Raw genomic sequence first — 23,061 nt, 5'->3', positions numbered from 1 at the left:
TGCTCCTTCGCTGCCTGGCTACAACCATTCTGCGGTCTAGGGAGGAGGGAGATTTGCAGCTAGTGCTATTTACACTGAGGCCGGTTTCACACGTAGTAACAGTGCGGGCGTTAAAATTTCTGTCCCGTACATCTCCGGGTGGTCTGGCGGCTGTATTTGAAAACCACTTACGGTCTTATCGTAAGAGTCCGGCCGTAGTGTCATGATGTGTCTTGGCTTGTTTGGCCCCGCTCAAAAGCATGTATTTGATTCATGAATCTGCCCCCGGGCCAAATAAGCACACCCACATCCTTATAAAATCTCCGCCCACTCGCGAAGTACGCCCATATGCTTGTAGTGTTTTGAATGGCAAAAAAATAAAAAAAAAGATGTCTGATGGCGCTAATAATGCGCCCTATGGGCCAGCCCGGCGTATGAGGCTGCGCCGCAAGCACCAGCTCGTGGTGCTTTCGATCCTGTGGAAGATGCGTAATTATTACCAGCGTTTGTGTGTAAGTCTCTATATATTTTTTTTTTTTTTTTTTTTTTTTTTTTTTTTTTAAAGCTTTATGTAACTTATTTCAAACTAGCCTTACAAACTGTTTAGGCTTATAATCCGTAAAACATTGATTTAAATGTATTGTTTATGCAAGCTCCCTTAAGTACTGTTGACCAAAGGTCCTTAAATGCAACTGTGTAATAATTTTGTGACTAATTGAGATGTCTTAAAAATAATAAATTTAATTTTTCAAAAATTCTTCTCAGAGGCAAAAAGACGCAGAGCAGCGCCGTCTGCAGGAGGTGGGACGGCGATATTGGGTCCACCCCATCAATGTTCGGAGGGAGACCCGGGGCCACATTGGTTGCCTGTATGATGATTTGCGACGGTATGTCGATTTGAATACATCAAAGTCGGCAAATCTTTGAATGTAATATTGCAAATGTAAAGGTTACTGTCCCCAAATGTTTACCCCAAAGTCCATAATTTTATTATGTTTTTTGTTTATCCTTACAACGTTTGATGTTAATTTCAACATTTGTAAACCGTATGACATCTTCCTATGATGTGTGTTTGTGTGTAATATTAGTGATCAATATTTTTCTTAATTTGTTGCAGACATCCTGACAAGTTCCAGGACTTCGTGCGCCTGCCTATGGAGGCCTTTGATAATTTACTTTCCATTTTGACCCCACATCTCCAGAGACAGGACACCTACATGCGGAAATCCATCCCTCCTGTGGGACGTCTGCTCATAACGTTAAGGTGAAGATGCTTTATTTTAATGCGAACTATTTGTTCATGTAATTGTAGTGAAATCTAATATAGTGTTAAAATATGTAATAATTTAATATGTAGCTGAATGTGAAATAGAATCATAAAATACTATTTTTCATTTTTTCACAGATTCTTGGCGACAGGGGAGAGTTATGTATCGTTGCACCTCCAATTCAGGGTTGGTACGTCCACCATCTCTGGAATTGTGAGTTGCACGTGCGCCGTGATCTGGGAGCATTTGCAGCCCATCGTGATGCCCAGTCCGACCCGGGAGATTTGGTTGCAGTCAGCAGCAGGCTTTCAGTCTGTGGCCAATTTCCCCAACTGTATAGGGGCGGTTGATGGTAAGCACATACGTGTGAAGCAACCACCGCGATCAGGATCACAGTATTTCAATTATAAGAAATTTTTTTCTGTGGTCCTGATCGCGGTTGTTGATTCCACGTATCGTTTCCTTGCCATCGACGTCGGCTCCTATGGCAGTACTGGGGACTCCCGGGCGCTACTGAGATCAGAGTTTGGGCGGCGCATACTCTTAGATCACGTGACTCTACCTCCTCCCACTCCTCTTCCGGGTACCACGCATCCCGCTCCATTCGTCATGGTAGGGGATCAAGCCTTCCCTTTACTCAACAACCTGCTGCGCCCTTACCCACGGAGAGGGCTGGATGAACGGGGGAGACTATTTAACCGGAGGCTGAGCCGGGCACGTAACTTCGTGGAGTGCGCCTTCGGGATCATGACTAGTCAGTGGAGAGTGTTTACCACTGCCCTGCAGTTGAAATTGGCCACAGTTGACCTGGTCATTAAAGCTGCCTGTGTTCTCCACAACTACCTTCGGGACTATGCTCCCACCCCGGAGGTGAACGTGGAGACACTGCCAGCTTTTAGTGCCCCTATCAACTATGGCCAAGGGAGACAACTCAACCGCGGGATAGTGGTCAGGAACCTCTTTGCTGACTACTTCATGACTCCTGAAGGCGCCGTGCCCGTGCCCCTTTCACAGCCTCCCTTATGAGCCACGGCCACAGGACTGATGTTTTCCCGCATGTATGTCACCTGTCTCTGGGATGTGTTTTTTTATTTTCTTTTGTTGTTTGAACCCGATGTATTGGTTGATATTTAATTTTCATTCTCTTTTTACTAAAACAAAAAATATATTTTCTTATTCGACTAAACAATGTGTCTGCCTTTTCAATGTATGTAAAACATGTTGTGTGTTCCCACATAGTAGTGTTCGAAAATACACATTACCTCACTCGATATACTACTGGCCAGTAATTATCGAGCATGGTCACATCATGCTAATGTTAATTGTATAGTCCTTTGAACCTAGTGTGCTGAAAGATTGATGTGATCAAAACATGTGCATTTCCTATGGAGTGACCAGCAGGGTGCGCACTATATGTCTAACTTTCTAGTGTGGGATATGTAACAGGATCTGATATCTTCTAGTGCCACAGTCCATCTCACTTCTTAACAATCACTATTAACACACCACATATATCCCTCCACACATCACCCAGGTGCGCCAGCTGGATGTGGTCTACTTAGGTTGCGGTTCAAAAATATTATTTTATCATCCATTTTTTTTCTGTAAAACACAGAAGAGTGTATTCAAAGATTAGAAATCTCGCTCTTTACTTGATCACCTGTTCCTTGTCTACAGTCATCTCCTGGATTTCTTATCCAAAATCCATCACATCAATCTGCCAGTGTAAACGCTACATTATGTAGTTTATTGTGTGTACGTTTATATATCCTCCACTTTGTACATAATGACCACATGCTGGATGTCCTGCAGGAGGAGATTTCTACTACCATCGGACATAGAGCTCTATGTGGAAATGATAGTGTCATGATAATAACATTAATGTCCCAAAATATGTTAGTGCTCATCACAAGCCTCTCCTGCTCTGGCCACTTCCTGCCTTGGCTACAGATGTCAGCATAGAGCAGGCTCAGACCTCAAAAAGAAGGAATCGCAGCATTCACTACATCTTCGCTAGTGGCTTCACAATACGTGTATTTCACTCAGTATAGCTAACAAAAACAGCAGTGGATTCTAAACACCCAAAGGATCTCGACACAATGTTGTAATGTTGTGGATGTGCGCCATTAAAACACTAAATAAGGACATTTCCAAATAACATCCATTCTTTTAGAAAAAAACTTAGCAATATTTCACTTTAAATGGCGCACAGCCACTCTATTTCTACATTGTGTGAACACAGCCTTTGTGTTTTTAAGCCACTACTGGTTTTGTTAACAATACTGACCAAAATATACTGACTCAAATACACGTATTGTGAACCTACTACGAACATGTAGTGAATGTTGCGATTCCTTGTTTGTCATGTATGATAGTGCTCTCTGCTGCCATCTGTGGCCAAGGCAGGAAGTGGCCACAGCAGGAGAGTGTTGGCCTGATAAATGAAATACTTAACTACATTATAATATTTCCTATCATGACACATTCATTTTAACACATACAGCAATGTCTCACATATGATTAGAAATATTCTCCTGAAGGACATCCAGCATGTGTTCATTTTCTACTAACGTAAAGCATACAACAAAATTTTATAAGACACAATAGCAACATTCAATACAGCTTTCTATGCAAACAAAGTCCACTAAGTATTTTGAAGCGTATTTCGTAGTTCCTTAGTGGCAGTCAATAATCATTTTTTTTTTTAACCCTTAAACACTAAAACATAAACAAGTAAAAAATAAGATTTCGGGAAACAACAAGATATGTCGCAATGGATTTATTACATGTCAAAAAATAAAACATTCACATGATAGTGTGTGTGGGTGGATGTGGGCGAGGGTGTGTGGAGACTACTTTGGACCATGTTGACAGAAGTTAGAATAGTGTGCAGAGGCAATAGTGTGGGCAATATGTGAAGGACACAGCCAGCCTGACTGTATTCTGGCACCACAAAAATAAAAGGGACATCCCAATCCCCCCAAGCTGTTATTGTCATCCCTAGCTAATGTGATGCCAGAGCTTCTAAACAGTGTGTTATTGATGTGGTCCTGGTGCACACAAATGTTAGGAAATTATTAATGCTAGTAAGGCGCGGTTGGCACTAAGGCCCTACAGTGTAGCAGACAAGGGGTGGTGTTGGTGTAGCTGAGGAGAGGGAGTGCGGAACAAACACAAATGTTGTTGGACGGTCAAGGCACATGTCACTCTCTCTCGCCAGGCTCCACAGGACCCTCTTGACATCTTGGTGGTGGAGTCCTGGCCAACCCCTCTGCCAGATTAGGTGCTTCATTCTCTTCATCCGATGAGGCCTCTGCTGGTTGCTGAACTACTTGTGGTCTGAGGAGAAAACAACACTGGTCACTATCTAAGATGGCACTTTTGTTTAAGGACATATTTAGCCAGATAACTAAAATGGAGGCATCCAATGCAGGATTACACTCTGCCTGCTTTCACACTATTTTCTATGTACGAGGTGCCACACTAGAACTTTTTACAATATATTCACACACTGTTGACCCAAAATGTGGGTCTTCACAAGGCCACCCGAGTGGAACATTAGTTTACTCTATGGACACATTGCGTACATTGTTTAAACATTATGAAGACAGTCCACGCTATTGGCATAACTGCCATTTCATGTTCTGGATTAGATCCTGGAGGGATCAAAAGCTGTTCCCAAAGCGGTTAGGCCAGGCTGCATTTGTTAGTTATCTGGTGTCCAGCAGGGGGCGCCTCATCTTCCCGAAATCGAGATTACTCTAAAGTGTTCACTAAATATACTGCTCCCCCTGCTGGAGCCTCGATGTATACAATCTATATAAATCTAACACATGTCTATGTCTGCACACATAAGACACTGAGCTACTTCCATCATCATCTGCTACTACCATGGACACATGCAATTAACACACACACTTACCTGCGGCGTCTGGGGGAATTCAAAATGAAACGCAGCATTGGGGCAAAAGGCAAAGCGGCCAGTTCTTCTTGGGAGGCCCCACGCCTGATCAGCTGCCGTCGCTGCCTGATGAATCGGTCCCTCACACTGGACCACCTGGTCTCCACATAGTTAGCTTCAAGCAAAAGCATCCACACATTAGGAATATATCAGCGTCAGGTGACCATAACACTCGAGTTAATGGTTTGCCACAGTGGCTAAACAACTTACCAATTATCCATTGCTGTAATCTAGTATGCTGGTCCCAATCTGGGTATACAATCCGGGCAACCTCCCTCCATGCGGCACTCCGTGTTAGCCGGCTTCTGTACCCAGGCGCAGGGCCGTCCCATAGCACTGGCCGAGCATGGACCTGAAAATCCAAAATAATTACAGTAACGTCTTAGAAATTATTAGTCAATAAGGTCAGAGCTACTACACCCATGTCACATGCTACACGCCATGTTTGATTGTAAATAGTACGTCACTTATGTGGGTGGGGTCTCCAGCTTCACCTGCAGCCAACTCCCTCCCTCCATGATGTTTGCTGGCGCCACATATCATATACACAGTACACTACTACTCACATCATGTACTCATAGTATTTGCCCTAAATATATGTGCTTACTACTAGGGAATGGAAGGCCACAATCCGGCGCGGGGGTCTGGGATCGGATAGCGACACGGGGGGACACGCCTCCTCTCTGTAGTCTCGCCACCTCAGCACTGGGCGTAGCGGGGGTGGGGGGGGGTTAACTATTGCGTGTCGTGTGCTCGGCTAATTGCTATGTGACACCATGTAACGCTGCTCAGCTTACCCATTTCTGTCCGGCATTGTCACGTCCTAAGCCGCTGCACTACAAGTGCCATAATGGTCGGCCACGCCTCTTTGAACGTGGCTGCTGCGGATTGTGTGTGCTTCCGACGTTACAACGCCTGACAAAGTACAAAGCAGAGCAGCGCTAAAAGCCAAAATACTCATTAGCCGAGCAGTGAACAGAATTAGCACAGCACACCAAACACTCCGGCTAAACAACAACCCCGCTACGCACACTGATGACGTGCATGTACTACAGAGAGGGGGCGTGTCCACGCTGTGTCGCTAGCCTATAGCATCATCAGCCTGCGCCGGATCTTGTGCGTGATTTGCGTACTATTTAAGCGACCTCCTTATGATGACACTATCAGCACATTATATGGGAGGATTTCTACTATGTATGTGCCGCCAACAACCATCATGGAGGGAGGAGGGAGGAGGGAGGAGGGAGGAGGGAGGAGGGAGGAGGGAGGAGGGAGGAGGGAGGAGGGAGGAGGGAGGAGGGAGAAGGGAGAGAGTTCGCTGCACGGCCATCTCGCTAAGAGCAATCCTAAGTCACGCCCTGTTTGCCCAACAACATGTGCTATTACAAGGACAATTCCTCGACCAGCCATTACTTACAAATCTCGCCTAAAATACGATGTGCGTTACATGGTCCGAAAGAGCTAACACATTCACAGATTTGGAGGAGACACACACATCTGAAAAGACTCATGCAGTCATTGCTGGATTTCAAGCGCCCCCTGATGGCAAACACATAGGAATTACACACAATCGTACTTACATAAACTACTCGGAGCGATGTATCGTGCCACTAAATGACTATAGACAATCGTACACATAAAATAAATATTATCTAGCATCTATTGATCATTACATAATCGATTTGTTTTCACTAAATGATTTACCACTTAAACAGGATGCAATTACAGATGTGACTTTTGGACATCACAAAAAGCGATATAAAAGACAAGACTTGTAAATTACATGTATGTAAATGTGACTCACACAACAAATGACAGTCATACATTAAGTCACGGCCACACAACTATCTTCTCCGAGTCCAAAGGACGATCGAAATCTTTCTATCGATGATCTTATCTATGTATAAAGCACTCCCAACAGCTCCAGAAAATACTTACTTCACTGATCAGCTGGCCGACGGCTATAACAGACCGATCAGGATACATCTCGGGCTCCATGAATCACTCCGGCTTTGTTGTCCAAATCACTTCTTCTTCCAGCGACGGTTTTCAAAGTGCAGATTCTTACAATGCAGACACATCCTAAATAACCTTGGCTTCTACCCATAGGAACTCAAAATGATACATTTGTTATCTCCATCCAGTCACGGACACGGCCTAGGTGAAGCCTGGACACAAACAGTTGTTACATTCATCCCTGTATTTTGAGTTATATTTAAAAATATACAAGGACAATTACAAAATAAGACCGTGAGAAATGTGTGGCAAACAATATTTCTCTCATGGCTAAGCTTCAAATAAATAATTCCTTTCTTCTATCATCCTATGTCAAGGCCAAATGGCAATCCTGCTCTCATCACACAGGTGCAACTAGCCACAGTGCAGGGTGGCACTCAGATACATGCACTAACAATGCTATATAACATTTGGCCACTTCTCCAAGAAATGGACCACAAACACAACATTCCTTTCCCTTCCGGCCCAAAAGGCACCTGCAAAGGTCCAGGACACATGTCCACTCTCTGACAAGGCCGAGAGCACACCTGTACCAACGATACCTCATACCCAGCCCTCAGGCCAGGCACTCACTGGTCGTCAGTTAACTGCAAACTAAGGTGTAATCTCCAGAAGGAGAAAACTGGTGCTCAGCCATGAAATGACCACAGAACAACACGTTTGTTATTCCTAGATTCATTCCTTACACCCCTTTGTTTGCACCATGTCGTACCTGCTTGCCGCTTGGGCCCCACGATTTCTGTGATCCATTCTATATTGGAGCTACCGAACCGGTGGATCAGCCCAGCCACTATCTCCATATGTGAGCGAACACACTCATTTACATATGCAAATAACCAGCCCTTGGCGGCAAAGGCCACTGTTGACTAGAAATCAACGTTAGTTTTCACTTTGGTTACTGACAGGGTTACGAAATTTGGAATTACCATATGAAATAGAGGCTTTGTATTCAGACTGATAAAGTGTTGCCATCTGTATACATGGCTAAAATAGGCATGTCGCATTAATGCAAATCATTACGCGAAACAAAGTGCACAACCAGCTAAGCTTTTTCTGGGAGAGGTGAAAAAATGAGAGATTATATAAATACACAAGGAATTTTTTTCAAAAACATTCTCAGACTTGCCAAGCAATATGATGTCACAATAGTAAAGTCAAAGTTAGATTAGGACAGAGGGGGAAGGGCGCATGAAGCTGCAGCTTACTGCAGACAGATCATTGCATTCTGCTGCAGGCTCCCAAAGGCCGATCTCGTGGGCCAGTCTAGGAGCAGACTATCAGATATTCATCCAGCACACACTGAGTCAATGATTAGCGTAGTGACACAACATGTTAATAAAAGCCTGAGACTTGTGGGAAATGTTACATATATATCGTCAACACATCCATTAACTGCACTATGTGCAAAGGCCAAACCAATACAAACATAATAATGGTTAATTTTTAGCTTTTTAAACTGAAAACATGTGAATAGATCCTTGATGTATCCTTGGCAAGGCTTTAGGCCTCTCCATGTGTGAAAATGTGGATTTTATTCTAGGATACAGTACATTGTGTAAGCGCGCGGTACTTTAGTAACCTTGAGCCAAATCACTACATTACACCTCCCAATCGAGAGAGAACAACGCAGATGTGTGTGGAAGAATGTCAACTATTCGACTTACACACACACACAATGTAGCATTGTTTTCTCCAGGCCAAATGTAGTTTGGATTTTATTGTTGATCATTAAAATACTTATAATGTTGAATTAAATATTATATCTAAAATAATTTTACACCAAACTCTGCATGTTCTGTATGAAATATCACATTAAACCCATTATTGTGTATAAAGGTTAACAAAAAGGATACATTTCACAAATCAACCTTCTGTGCAAGATGCTGAGTCAAACATAGGCAACAAAAGTCAGTAATGGATGTAAAAACCGGACACATCAGACACTTGCATTTAGGAACTCATCTATTTGTATGACAGTCCTTTTTTTTCCTTATTGACGTTTAAATGTAGTGACATATTGGTTCTGCTAACAAGGGCCCCTACACACAAGAACCATTCGCCCTGGAGATAGCTAAAGGAAAGACATTATGATTTTACCTTTTTCTATAGATTCTTTTAAATGAGGATCTTAGCAAACTGTTTTTTCAAACAGAGTGTACCATGTCACCCCGGTAAGGTGTCCTCAGGGACATGGACCCTACTCTACCCTAACACAAAATGACCTCTCTGGGCCTGAAAAAGGAGACCACTTGCCATAAACCAAAAAAAAAAAAAAAAAAAAAAAAAAAAAAAAAAAAAAATAGAAAAATTAAACCAAAAAAATATAATAATATTATGATGTATTGCCTCATACATCACATAGTAGAAATCATAAACGTCGTGGGTAACGAGATGTCCGAGAGCGCCGTCCACGCCGTGGCTGGCGCCTAGGAACGGCCCTAGTACCCTCAGATGGAGGGGGCATGGCACCAGGTGGCTCTGGGGACAATGCTGGGGGGACAAGGGGGGAGAGAGGTGGGGGCACAGGTGGGGGCGCAGTGGTCTCGGGGAAAAGAAAGCCCTCCGGCGGGATATGTGGCCTCCGTGAGTGTAACCCATACACAGATTGTAGGAGGACGCCCACATAGCAAGGGTCGGGGAAAGTATCGGGGTCAATCTGCTCGTGACACGACAGCAGCACTTCTGTAACCATCCGCGCACTACGTGCCAGATTAGTAGGGAGATTCCGTAAACGGACTCCCAGATAGTAGCAGAAGAAATCATTCTGATCATCTCCTCCATCAAACCGCCTGACAAAGTTGACGACAGATTGATCCAACTCACTCAGTGCTGAATGAGCTTCTTCTTGCTCCCGACGCCTCCTGGTGGTGGTAGTAGTGGGCCTCGTGAGTGGCTGACGTGGCCGAGCTGCCAGGGGCACACCACTAGGACCTGCACCAGATGTTGATGGTGCTGCAGCCTCCTCCTCTTCGTGCATGGAAGTCGAGCCAGAAGGTCCTGGCATCGGCTCCGTGCCCTCAGAAAGAGTAGGACTGCCAGGCTCCTGTGATGGCGGTGGCGTGGCACTATCCCCCTCCTGCTGTGATGCTGCAACATCAGAACCAGCAGCATCCTGTCCTCCCGGTGGGTCTGCGAAATTGCCACTGGTTCTGTGGAGAGACAGAAAGGTTAGCTAATATGGACACATTCATAAAGGTACTTCATATATCGAATGTTTAAGTTTTGATAACATACAGTATGTCGAAATGTGTGTTTTGGTAACACGAAGACATTATGTAGTACTATGCGCATCCTATGTTAGGACATACAACTATTTATATTAACTCATTCACATTAGTGTTTTCTAATAAACTTAAACAAAAAAACATTAGCCAAAAATGTTCCCCGTTCTGAGTGTGGAAACAATGCTCTCATCTTCAGGGCATGTTGTGGGCATGGAACCATTCTGGTGACAACACAACAACAAGTGTTTTTTAATGTGGCCCAGCAGGGAGAGGAGCCTGAGTTAGTCATGTGACCAGATACACAAGCGGCCAGTAAGAGGCCTGTGTACCTGTCATAGATCCCCGCAGGCCACACTGAGACAGTGACAGAGCAGCAGGCCGCCCAGCATTGAGTATAAAGGAAGTGAATAGTGTGGGCCGGAGAACAGCTCTCGGACTGCTTAGTACTGTAGGACACTAAATATAAAACATTATCCGCTGCATAGAAACAGCCATTTCATTCACCATGCTTACTGGCTCTGCCACCTACAGCACACGCTAAACAACTGAGGGAGTGACCGTGATCTGCAAAAATCACGAGATGTTGTTCTAGCGCCATGACAGAAACTAACATATTTTAGAGAAATGACAGGATGTTGAAGCACGAGTCAGAGTGGTGTGTAAGCATTTGTTTGAGTGTGAGCAAAGGGGACTATTGTGATTGGTCAGGATACATTAACCCTCTCTGGACAGTCACATACACCAGCATGAAGGCTAACAAACATGACACAACTAGGGCCTTATAAAGAATGGCAATAGTGTATGTAGTCAAATTATCGGGATACATTAAAGATAATTGTCTGCACATTCCTATAAAACATATACATAAAGAGGCAGATTGGTGAAATCGGATGAGATTATCTGCTAGTGAGTATGGACCAGGTTCTGCTGAACAACCAAAGGCAGAATTAAAATTCCTTACTCCCATATAACATTTTATCTCATGTATTACATATTGTACACTATATGATACTATATACATTATGGAATAAGAAAAATATACTTACTGCCGTTGACTGCGGCTCGGGATAAAATCCAACAAAGGCGCATAGCGCATGGAGATCGGCTCCCCACCCCTCTCCTCCGTGCGTATCGCCCGTTGGTACTGGTCCCTGACACTAGACCAGCGTGTCTCCACTGCTCGGACTGACAAAAGCAAAGATTTATTAGAAATAGATAGATTTTAATAATTGATAGATATTTCGAGGTCTTGGTAGAAATATCGGACATTGTTCTCACAATTTTATGTCATACATTATTTGACAACACGACATACCCATCCGCAGCTGCTCGCTGTCCGTCACATCGCCCCACTGTGGGACTACCACAGCCGCTATCGTCTCCCACGTCTCGCGACGCAGGACGCGGTCGTGGTAGCCACGCACAGTCAAGTCCCACAAATGGGGACGGGACCGCACCTGAAAAATTATATAGAAAGACAGAAATCACTAGACATCTCCATCTGACTTCACCTCTCTGTGTGTCTACATCGATTAGAATAAGAACATGTTTTCCATTATGACATTACATAGAGTGGTGTTGGGATTCCAACAGACCACCTGTGTAATCTAAGGAACACAGCCTAATAACCACTGAGCCAAGACTCACTAAACCAAGGAATGCCAGAACTCTTTGAACACACTTCTGAAAACATACCAAGATTGGTGTCTAATGATTGAATTTAGGAAAGGCTTTGTATCTTAACTAGCACTAATTAGTAGGCCACAAGACCAGATCAATGCCAGCTTTGCATTCACACCTGATGAAAGAGAAAATCAACATTGTTTCGAAAATACATGAACACATGTGCAAACGAGTGAAGCTAACTATTTCACTGCTGCGGTGTTTGTTCTGGTGTGTGTGTGGTGTTTTGTTATCTTAGTGTGTGGATAAAACATGTCACAACGACTATGGTTAGAGATGTCGACATTTTGTAATAACTATGGTCAACATTTATGTATTAAACAGTCGCTGATATAGAGTGACAAATATATTTTAATAATTAAATACATGTAAGGTTAGGTATAGCATTAGGTCGAACATTCGAGGAGGAGCACACAATAACATGAAACTACGTGCAAAAACGAGCTACATGAAAAACGCATCCAAAACGCAACCTTGCTCGACTCGATTTGCAAAAGATTCCACAAACATTACTTGACTATACTGTGTACGGTGTAGTGCGCACGCTTACTCAGATTCACATGCACTATATCACACAAAAAACGCATCAAAAACGCAACCTTGCTCGACTCGATTTGCAAAAGATTCCACAAACATTACTTGACTATACTGTGTACGGTGTAGTGCGCACGCTTACTCAGATTCACATGCACTATATCACACAAAAAACGCATCAAAAACGCAACCTTGCTCGACTCGATTTGCAAAAGATTCCACAAACATTACTTGACTATACTGTGTACGGTGTAGTGCGCACGCTTACTCAGATTCACATGCACTATATCACACAAAAAACGCATCAAAAACGCAACCTTGCTCGACTCGATTTGCAAAAGATTCCACAAACATTACTTGACTATACTGTGTACGGTGTAGTGCGCACGCTTACTCAGATTCACATGCACTATATCACACAAAAAACGCATCAAAAACGCACTATACTGATTTGTGCAGAAAAATTGTCTACATTTGTACACATGTCACTGTTATTAAATACAATTGATACATGTAAGAAATCAAACAACCCTACACTCAATAGGGATACTAAATTCGACATATGTAAGTAGTGGTTTTATATGGGAACTGCACTAGAAATTAATACTATAGCAGATAAGGAAACACATGACGATACTTTGTGGTTTTTTGCAGGCCACATTCCCACGCCCGTGTCGCATGACTAAAACGATTATATTTAACACCACTAACAGTGTTGACATTCATATGTGTGTTACATGTGGCTTAGGTGCGTGTTTGTTGGCCGAGACGACCATGTGCATTTCTAAGTCCAAGTAAAACATTTTAACACATCACATAAATATATTAACAGAGATATGTATTTGGGTTCGCATACATTACATATTATTAGACATATATTTACATAGATATATAGATAGAGAGAGGGATAAATAGATACACAGAAAGAGACTACACATCCTATTTTCCAAGTAAAACCATTCTAGAAAGATGAGTGTAATTCTTCGATCAAACTTACCTCTGCGATCAGGCGTGGAACATCAATGTCCCGCTGCCAGGAACCACGTCGCCCACGACCAGCACCACCATGCTCCGCTCGCCGTGCCATCGCTCCAGATCGGGACACCTAAAAGGATGGTCACCTATTGAAGCCCATTCACTTGGGCCTTTTAAACTGAAGGGGCGTTACGCATTGATGAATTATTCTAATGAGAATCCAGATTGATCCGGCAGTAATCAGAGGTTCCGCCAGGCCCGAATGTTACTTCCTACGGTCGACTTGGACCATTTCGGCCCGGAAATAATGGTCTTGCTCATTTTTTACGGACCCGGATACAATCAGGCCAGAAACTCATACGGAGTGTGCACTGTGCAGCCGCATATCCTATACTTCCCAGCATACACACGAAACATCAAATATACGGCCGCACTATTACATCCGTACATACGGACGCACTATTACTACGTGTGAATCGAGCCTAATGGTGCATACCGTGCCTTTACACAAACAGATTTATCTGACAGATTTCTGGAGCCAAAGCCAGGAACAGACTGTAATCAGAGAACAGGTCATAAAGTGCAGTGTCCCAGAACATGCAGACTACTACTCCTATTATGCTCATTTCTATTGCTATGTCAATGCCTGTTCTGGTAATTGTTTGCACTGCAACTGCTGCTAGTATTCCCCTGGTATTCTCTGGTTATGTGTATTCTCATGCATATTCTTATATATTTCTGTGTATTATTACATTGTACCGTGGTATGCAAGGCTGCTGATCACGTGACCGTGCCAGTGCCCTGTAACCATGGTTCCTCCAATGGCCGACTAGCTCTGGCCAGGGGCAACCATGTGACCTCCCACTTCCTCCGAACGAGTGAGTCTTCCTCCTGCTTTCAAGCAAAGAGGGTGTGTGTCGTCTCTCTCCTACCTCAGAGGAGTTGGACGTGTCGCAGGTCCCACTTCACCACTAGAAGTGTGGATCAGGTGCTCTGCTGTATTCAAGTCTTCGGCTGTATCTGCCTGCTCAAGTGTCCGGAGTCCCTTCTCTCATCTGGGTGTCATTCCGTTATTTCTCATCCTCGTCTCAAGTATTCACAGCAAGTATTATTCTCAAGCTAATCCACCCAGCAACGCTACTTTCTCTCATACTCCCACTCCCATCATCCGGCACGTGTTCTCCCAGCCTATGCAGCATCACTCCTGCCTTGTTTGTCAAAGCCTGCTATATACCCGGTTGCAACCGGACAGAATTTTTGCTACTAGTTACCTCATCTATAATAAAACCGCTGTTACTGAACCCCAGTATTGGTGTCCACTAACTGGTGCCCTGACTAGGTGCAGCGAGGAATCGCATGCCCATCATCACCCGCAGATTCCACAGACCGGCCCTACAGCTGTGCCGCCCTCAGGCCTATACCGTGACAAGTATACACCCTGCAGCTGCCCTGGTTATTGCCCGCTCATAACAACAGCACTGCGGAAGTGGCCCCCAGGGGCCAGGGCATCGCATTTGGCGTCACGAACAGGATTCTTACATCACGCGGTGTGCCACCACTATTCTTTATTATCCCCCCCCAAGAGACTCTGCCATTGCCGCGCTGCTGCCTACTAAGGGGTTAAGCCGGCTGGAGACGCACTGCCCTCGCGCGCGCGCGCGCGCTCCGTTCAAGCCCCGCCCCCGCGCTCCGTTCAAGCCCCACCCCCGGCCCTGCATCTTCCGAGCCTCTGTTGCAGGGGGGGAAGAAAATTGTGGCCGGACAGCCCGAAGCACCGGATCTGACTTCCGGCCTGTCCACCTCCGGTCCCGGACACCCTGTCTGCCGGTGTCTGCTGATCCTGCAGCCTCTCATCATCTCATCTCCCTTCCCGGCGCAGTACCCCGGAAGCCCTCAGCCTGTTCACCGGCCACCACAGCGACTCCGACGGGTCCGGCAGTCCGCCCATGGCCCGGGCTGCACCCGCGGCTCCCGTTGGTATGGCTACCGCAGCGGTTCCATTCTTCATTGGGCCTGCCAATCTCCCCAGCTATAAAGGGGAACCTCACACGTTGGCTGCTTTCAAAGAAAAAATCTCCCGCAACCTCGAACTTGTTTCACTCTCTCCCCCTCAGCAGGTGCAGTTGCTGCTAGGACAACTTGAAGGACCCGCTGCAGAGGAGGTGCGGTCATGGCCCGCTACGGAGACGGCTGATGTACAACAGATCCTGGCCTGGCTGAGCAAGGAGCTCAGTGTCACCAGTGTCTCCTGACCTCCTTACTCAAGTGGTTGACTCCCTCTGCCAAGCCCTAAGGGGGCTACAAGGGGCCTATCCCACACCTCCACCACAGGACTCTGGCTCAGAGTATTCGGGCCCCGATCGGCCCCCTCCACCAAGACCTAGATCCCCTGAGCGCCCTTATTGCAAACAATGTAGGCGACATGGACACTACCGCTCCCAGTGCTATCAGTTAAACGGGCTACCCTTGGGTCCGAGGGCCAACACCCAGGAGGTCGAGATCCAGGCCCGCAGGAGGCACAGTGGTTCTCAAGGTTCCTCTCGCAATGCCCGCATGTGACTCTCTGGGTGGACGGAGTCCCCCTGGAGGCTCTAATAGATACAGGTTCCCAGGTTACCACAATCCCCAGGCATGTGTTTGAAGAACATTGGGACCTGAGGGCCTTAGGACCAGTTGAGAAATACCGTCTGCAACTTATTGCTAGTAATGGTCGTCCTATTATGCAACTAGGTTACTGGGAACCCACTGTCTGTATAGGGAATCGTGAGCTAGCACGTCAGGGCATTATTGTTACTGAGGCTCAGGGAGAAAGTGGGACCGTGGTATTAGGCATGAATATTATCAGTCATGTATGCACTGAAGGGTTGGATGCCTTGAATGCTTCTATGTCTCGTGCTTCTCCTCAGTACAGGCAAGCCGCCCAGAAGACCATTAAAATGCTCACCGCTCAGCGGAAGTTTGCCAACCTTTGAGGGGAAATCTGCCATGTCCGCACTAGAGATGCTCGTCCGATCGCCATCCCAGCTAACAGTGAGTTCCTTCTGGATGCTATTGAAATTGAGGGGCAACCTCTCGTCAGGTCCGCTAGAAGCCTGGTGACCATCTCTAATGGTCAGGTCCCTGTCCGTCTGATGAACCTTGGAGACTCCCCTGCTGACCTACCCAAGTTCACCACCGTGGCCATGCTATACCAACTCGATCCTAAGGACATCGTCTGTGAGGAAACCATCGCCTATCAGAGGTCCATCCGTGGCACTCAGAGGGACTCAAACAGGACTACCGCCCCTTGGTGGGACGAACTCCATATTTGCAATGCCAATACCCAACTTGAATACCTCTACGGCATCCTCAAGGTGGCCAAAAGGTATCACGAGGCCTTCAGCAAACACTCCCTCGTTTTCGGAAAGACCAATCTGGTCCAGCATCGGATCAAAACTAGGGACCACCTGCCTATTAAAGAGAAACATCGGCCTATTCCTCCCACCAGCTATCAGCAGGTCAAACAACTGCTCTGGGAGATGAAAGATTCCAACATCATACAAGAAAGCCAGAGTCCGTGGACCGCCCCTATTGTCCTCGTGAAAAAAAAAAAGATGGCAACATCCGGTTCTGCGTGGATTATAGAAAACTGAACACAATCACACACAAGGATGCCTATCCTTTGCCCTGGATAGAGGAGTCTATTGCCGCTTTGAGGTCAGCTGCCTACTTCTCCACCTTGGATCTCACTAGTGGGTACTGGCAAGTTCCCATGGCGCCTGAAGATCAGGAGAAAACGGCCTTTACTACCCCCATGGGACTTTTTGAATTCACCAGCATGCCCTTCGGCCTATGTAACGCCCCTGCTACCTTCCAGCGACTGATGGAAAGATGTCTCGGCCATCTCAACTTCCAGAGTGTCCTGCTGTATCTAGACGATGTGATTGTCTACTCTCGCACCTATGAGGATCATGTCCGACACCTGGCTGAAGTGTTTCAGGTCCTCATTGATCACGGCCTAAAGATCAAACCTTTCAAGTGCCATCTGCTCAAACCCCAAGTGAACTATCTGGGGCATGTTGTTAGCGTTGAGGGGATACGGCCGGATCCAGAAAAGATTGCGGCTGTGGAACAGTGGGATACCCCTAGAACTGTGAAGGAGGTGAGGAGTTTTCTTGGATTTGCCGGCTATTACCGCTGCTTTATCCCCCACTTTGCACAAGTGGCTGAGCCCCTCACTGAACTGCTTCGGGGATGCCCTCGGGAAAATTACAATAGGCGACTCCCCGTTGAGTGGACCAATCGATAAGAGACTGCTTTTCAAACCTTAAAACGCCTGTTGACCACGCCTCCCATCCTCGCCTACCCAGACTATAACCTGCCTTTCCGGCTCTACACCGATGCCAGCTTCCAAGGCCTAGGCGCTGTGTTGTCTCAAGTTCAGGATGGTCAAGAGAGAGTTGAAGCCTATGCCAGCCGGAGTCTGCGAGGGGCTGAGAAGAATGACAATAATTACAGCTCCTTCAAGTTAGAATTACTCGCCCTAGTGTGGGCCGTCACTGAGAAGTTCAAGGACTACCTTGCTGCCACTCCTGTTACCATCTACACGGATAACAACCCGCTAGCGCATCTCAATACTGCTCGGCTAGGTGCCCTGGAACAACGGTGGGCCTCGCGACTGTCCAACTTAAGGTTCGAGATTAAATACCGCAGTGGCAAGGCTAATGTCAATGCAGATCTCCTGTCCCGGTTACCTAGAGGTGAAGAGCCCCCGGAGGACAGCGATTGGGAAGACGTCGAAATGCCTCCCTTCTATCAAAGATTCGCCACTCAAGGTGCCATAGAAGCAGCTAAGCCTGCAACGTCCTCCTCTCCACCTAAGGCCCCTCAGAACTTAGCCAGGTGGCAGAGTCCAGAGTCCTGGGAGAAATCTATGATTACCTCTCTACCGGTCGGGTTCCCATGCGGATCAAGAGACCCTACCCGGATGTCGAACTGAGGCGACTCTGGAGGCAGAGGAAGAGACTCTTCCTACAAAAAGGACTCATCCTGCGGAACTCCCTCGACCCTTTTTCTGGGGAGAGGTGCCACCAGATCATAATTCCCCGGCGGGATGCTAAGATGGTGTTAGATGCCTACCATGACCAGTCCGGTCATTTCGGGGTACACAAAACAGAGGCCACCATTCGACAGCGATTCTATTGGATTGGAATGAGAGCCGATAATGAAAACTGGTGTGCTGAGTGCCCTGCTTGCAATATCTCCAAGGCCGGGGGAAGAGAGACAAGAGCCCCCTTACATCCCATCAGCGTTCACAGGCCGAATCAGCTTGTCGCCCTAGACCACGTGAAGTTGGCTCCCACCAGATGTGGATATACTTATGCCCTAATGATGGTCGACCATTATTCCAAGTGGGTAGTCGTGGTGCCCGTCAGAGACTTAACCGCTAAAACCACAGCCGTCACCTTCTACCGGGAGTACGTGAAACATTACGGCTGTCCAGAGTCTCTGCTGACAGACCGAGGCCCGGCCTTCGAGTCACAACTGTTCCAGGAGCTGTGTGCCTTCCATGAGTGTAAGAAGCTCTGCACTACGGCCTATCACCCTCAAGGAAATGGCCTGTGCGAAAAGATCAATCAAGTGTTCATCAATATGCTAAGGACGGCTTCAGTGACCAAACGAGTGGAATAGCCTCATCTGTTGGATGAGCTGGTGGAAATCTACAATAATACCACCCATTGCTCCACGGGCTATTTTCCATTTTACTTGATGTTCGGGCGTCAAGGCCAACTCCCTCAGGACCATGCTCTCGGGGTCCAAGCTCCTGATAATCTACACCCCCTGCCTGAGACTGACTGGGTCCAAGAGCATCAGAGAAGAATCCAGGATGCTCGGGAGATTGTGAACCAAAGGATGGGAGAAGTTCAACAGCGCCAAGAAGAGGCCTATAACCGGAAAGCCACTGCTGCACCACTACAGGTGGGAGACCGAGTCTGGCTAAAGAGGTATCACCGCTCTCATAAACTTGAGCCCTATGTTATCTCTTCGATTCCCTATCCAGAGACCGATGTCTATGAGATCAAAAAACCGGGACTAGCTCCCCAGACTGTGCACCGGAACCGGATAAAGCGTTGTGCCAAGGAAGATCCCCAGAGCCTTGCTGTACCATGCCTGGCACCTACACCAGCACCTCTCGCCATTCCGGCAGCTCCTTCTAAACCTCTCTCTCTAGAGGAAATGTTCCAGACTGAACCATTTCTCATGGCCGTAGGCTATGCAGGTGTCCCTGCCCACGTCTCAGCTGTTCCTCCTCCTCCAAGGTTACCTCCAATGACTCCACCTCTGCCGCCACCTGTCGGAAAAGACTGTCCACCTGCACCAGAGACACTCACTGTCTAAGATGTCCTTCCGCTGAGGCGGTCGGAGCGTTCAACCCGAGGAGTTCGACCTGTACGATACAGAGAGCTAAGCTGGGGTTAACTGTTTGTTGTTTCCTGTTTGTTTTTTATTGTGTGATAACATTTTACATGTAACGTTTAAGGTTCGTGCCTGGTCCTCCTGACTAAGTTTCCTGTACTAACCAGCCATGAGCTGATGGACACTCACCATAACCAAACTGTTCTCTAGTGCCTGTCCCAGAGCCTTTTGCATGGACGATAGTTTTTATTGCCTAAAAGAGACTCTCCCTAACAGAGACACTTAATCCATTCCTTCCTAATGCACTTTCCTGTGATTAAGTGTTCCACACAGGGTATTATTGCACTTGTTCATTGTTGCACTTATTTCTAGTGTTGTCAAAGTCATTTGTATTTCCTCCTCTGAGTAAGCAAAGGGATTATTTAGCCTCAGAGTAGAGTGGCTCTTTTGTAAAACAGTATAATTTTCTAGTGTCAGATAGCTCCTCTCTGAGTAAGGGAAGTTAGTCTATATATACCTCAGAGAAAGTCTAGTTTATACAGGAGTGTATTTTCTTATCCAGTCTCATATTTGCCTTATTGTCTATATTGTATCTGTAGCTGGAAAGATTTAGTTGAGCCAGTTTGTATTCGGGTTTCTCTCAGGTTTCCTTCAGATTCACTTGGGCCAGTTCTCATCAAAGACCTCGTTGTATATGTCGTCCTTTGTACTTCCCTTCCTTGTGTCTCTAGTGTTGGTCGCCCTGTTTTGTCTCCACACGGTAGTTACCACACATAGTCATTTCTAACATTTACACTCGTCCATGCACCTTGCACCTTGGATATCTTTTCATATGTCTGGCCTACGGAATGATTGTGTCGTGTGATTGAGGGGTATGTATGGAGGCCTCAACTGCATGTTTGCTTTTATTGTTTTTCCTCTTTCTCTTCCAGGTATCCAAGACACCACACAAACACGCCAAGGAAGTACACAGGCCTTCACGTTCTTTTTCCAGTAGGGTAACACATTTAACAGAAAACCTGTCTAACTGGCTGGAACATGGAGGGTCACCCGCCAGCAGTTAAGTTGTCCTGGCTTACACGTCAGATGGTTCACGCACTAGCTACCTGGTCGCCAGAGTACGTTAGGCACCCCCTAGGTGAAGTCCTGCCACTAGGGTTTCTCGCTCTCTCTCTTCTCACCTGTGCCTTGGGCGTGGGAAACACACACCTCATCACATTCATCATCCAAATTCATTCCTGTTGTTTAACCGTCCCATTGTTTTATGTTCATTCATCGAGATGCTACCTTCTAGATTCGCCGAGGTCGGCTCAAATTTGCTAGGGAGGTATGCAGTGTCCCAGAACATGCAGACGACTGCTCCTATTATGCTCATTTCTATTGCTATGTCAATGCCTGTTCTGGTAATTGTTTGCACTGCAACTTCTGCTAGTATTTCCCTGGTATTCTCTGGTTATGTGTATTCTCATGCATATTCTTATATATTCCTGTGTATTATTACATTGTACAGTGGTATGCAAGGCTGCTGATCACGTGACCGTGCCAGTGCCCTGTAACCATGGTTCCTCCAATGGCCGACTAGCTCTGGCCGGGGCAACCATGTGACCTCCCACTTCCTCCGCACGAGTGAGTCTTCCCCCTGCTTCCAAGCAAGGAGGGTGTTTGTCGTCTCTCTCCTACCTCAGAGGAGTTGGACGTGTCGCAGGTCCCACTTCACCACTAGAAGTGTGGAACAGGTGCTCTGCTGTATTCAAGTCTTCGGCTGTATCTGCCTGCTCAAGTGTCCGGAGTCCCTTCTCTCATCTGGGTGTCATTCCGTTATTTCTCATCCTCGTCTCAAGTATTCACAGCAAGTATTATTCTCAAGCTAATCCACCCAGCAACGCTACTTTATCTCATACTCCCACTCCCATCATCCGGCACGTGTTCTCCCAGCCTATGCAGCATCACTCCTGCCTTGTTTGTCAAAGCCTGCTATATACCCGGTTGCAACCGGACAGAATTTTTGCTACTAGTTACCTCATCTATAATAAAACCGCTGTTACTGAACCCTGGCATTGGTGTCCACTAACTGGTGCCCTGACTAGGTGCAGCGAGGAATCGCATGCCCATCATCACCCGCAGATTCCACAGACCGGCCATACAGCTGTGTCGCCCTTTAGGCCTATACCGTGACAAGTATACACCCTGCAGCTGCCCCGGTTATTGCCCGCTCATAACAACAGCACTGCAGAAGTGGCCCCCAGGGGCCAGGGAATCGCAAAAGGAAAGAGTGAGATTTCTCCTTTTTTCAAATCCACTCCTGGCTTTGGCTTTCAAAATCTGTCAGATAAATCTGCCTGTGTAAACGCACCGATAGGCTGGGTTCACACTACGTATATTTCAGTCAGTATTGTGGTCCTCATATTGCAACCAAAACCAGGAGTGGATTAAAAACACAGAAAGGATCTGTTCACACAATGTTGAAATTGAGTGGATGGCCGCCATATAACAGTAAATAACTGCCATTATTTTAATACAACAGCCGTTGTTTTAAAATAACAGCAAATATTTGCCATTAAATGGTGGCCATCCACTCAATTTCAACATTGTGTGAACAGATCCTTTCTGTGTTTTTAATCCACTCCTGGTTTTGGTTGCAATATGAGGACCACAATACTGACTGAAATATACGTAGTGTGAACCCAGCCTTAGTTTGAATCCCAGATAAAGTTTAATTAAAGGTACCTATCATTTGGAGCAGGCAGCAGGATACGCTGCAAAAATCCTGCCGGTGGGCTGTCCATTTGGGCTAGTTCTTCCAGCTCGGCCTATGACTGCACTGTGCGTGTATGCAGTCAAAAGGCCAAGTCGGAAAGGTCTTTGGCATGTGCCCAAACGGACAGCTGTACCTGGCTGGGCAGGACCTCCAGGAGCCTCAGATACAGCTGCTGCAAGGAGCAGGTAAAGTATGCTCTAGGCAGCGTTGGTTAAGGCAGCGTGCATGTACATACTCACAGCAAGATGACAATGCTGCTGCGAGTAT

At 46.3% G+C, this 23,061-nt stretch overlaps 2 protein-coding genes across 2 annotated transcripts; one reads left to right on the top strand and one right to left on the bottom strand.

The window, feature by feature from the left end:
• Positions 1 to 767: 767 nt before the first annotated feature.
• LOC138773779 (uncharacterized) lies at positions 768 to 2,436 on the top strand. Its single transcript, XM_069954159.1, has 3 exons — positions 768 to 866; positions 1,097 to 1,243; positions 1,385 to 2,436. Exons 2-3 carry the CDS (start codon positions 1,134 to 1,136, stop codon positions 2,271 to 2,273), a joined length of 999 nt encoding a protein of 332 aa, XP_069810260.1. The 5' UTR covers positions 768 to 866; positions 1,097 to 1,133; the 3' UTR covers positions 2,274 to 2,436.
• A 6,644-nt stretch (positions 2,437 to 9,080) lies between these two features.
• LOC138782252 (uncharacterized) lies at positions 9,081 to 13,759 on the bottom strand. Its single transcript, XM_069956809.1, has 5 exons — positions 13,663 to 13,759; positions 11,764 to 11,905; positions 11,495 to 11,633; positions 10,064 to 10,373; positions 9,081 to 9,107 (listed from the first exon to the last, which is right to left on the bottom strand). Exons 1-5 carry the CDS (start codon positions 13,750 to 13,752, stop codon positions 9,081 to 9,083), a joined length of 708 nt encoding a protein of 235 aa, XP_069812910.1. The 5' UTR covers positions 13,753 to 13,759.
• Between the last annotated feature and the right edge of the window lie 9,302 nt (positions 13,760 to 23,061).

Source organism: Dendropsophus ebraccatus, chromosome 1 (genome assembly GCF_027789765.1).
Source record: "Dendropsophus ebraccatus isolate aDenEbr1 chromosome 1, aDenEbr1.pat, whole genome shotgun sequence".
Lineage (NCBI taxonomy): Eukaryota > Metazoa > Chordata > Amphibia > Anura > Hylidae > Dendropsophus > Dendropsophus ebraccatus.
This window is presented reverse-complemented; position numbering and strand designations above follow the sequence as displayed.

Excerpts from the sequence above, each read along its gene's own strand:
- LOC138773779 (XM_069954159.1), top strand. The coding sequence starts at position 1,134 with ATGGAGGCCTTTGATAATTTACTTTCCATTTTGACCCCACATCTCCAG. Across the intron at positions 1,244-1,384 it reads CGTCTGCTCATAACGTTAAG|ATTCTTGGCGACAGGGGAGA; the intron begins GTGAAGATGCTT and ends ATTTTTTCACAG.
- LOC138782252 (XM_069956809.1), bottom strand. The coding sequence starts at position 13,752 with ATGGCACGGCGAGCGGAGCATGGTGGTGCTGGTCGTGGGCGACGTGGT. Across the intron at positions 11,634-11,763 it reads CAGCGAGCAGCTGCGGATGG|TCCGAGCAGTGGAGACACGC; the intron begins GTATGTCGTGTT and ends TGCTTTTGTCAG. Across the intron at positions 9,108-10,063 it reads GGCGTCGGGAGCAAGAAGAA|CATCTTGCACAGAAGGTTGA; the intron begins GCTCATTCAGCA and ends TGTTTGACTCAG.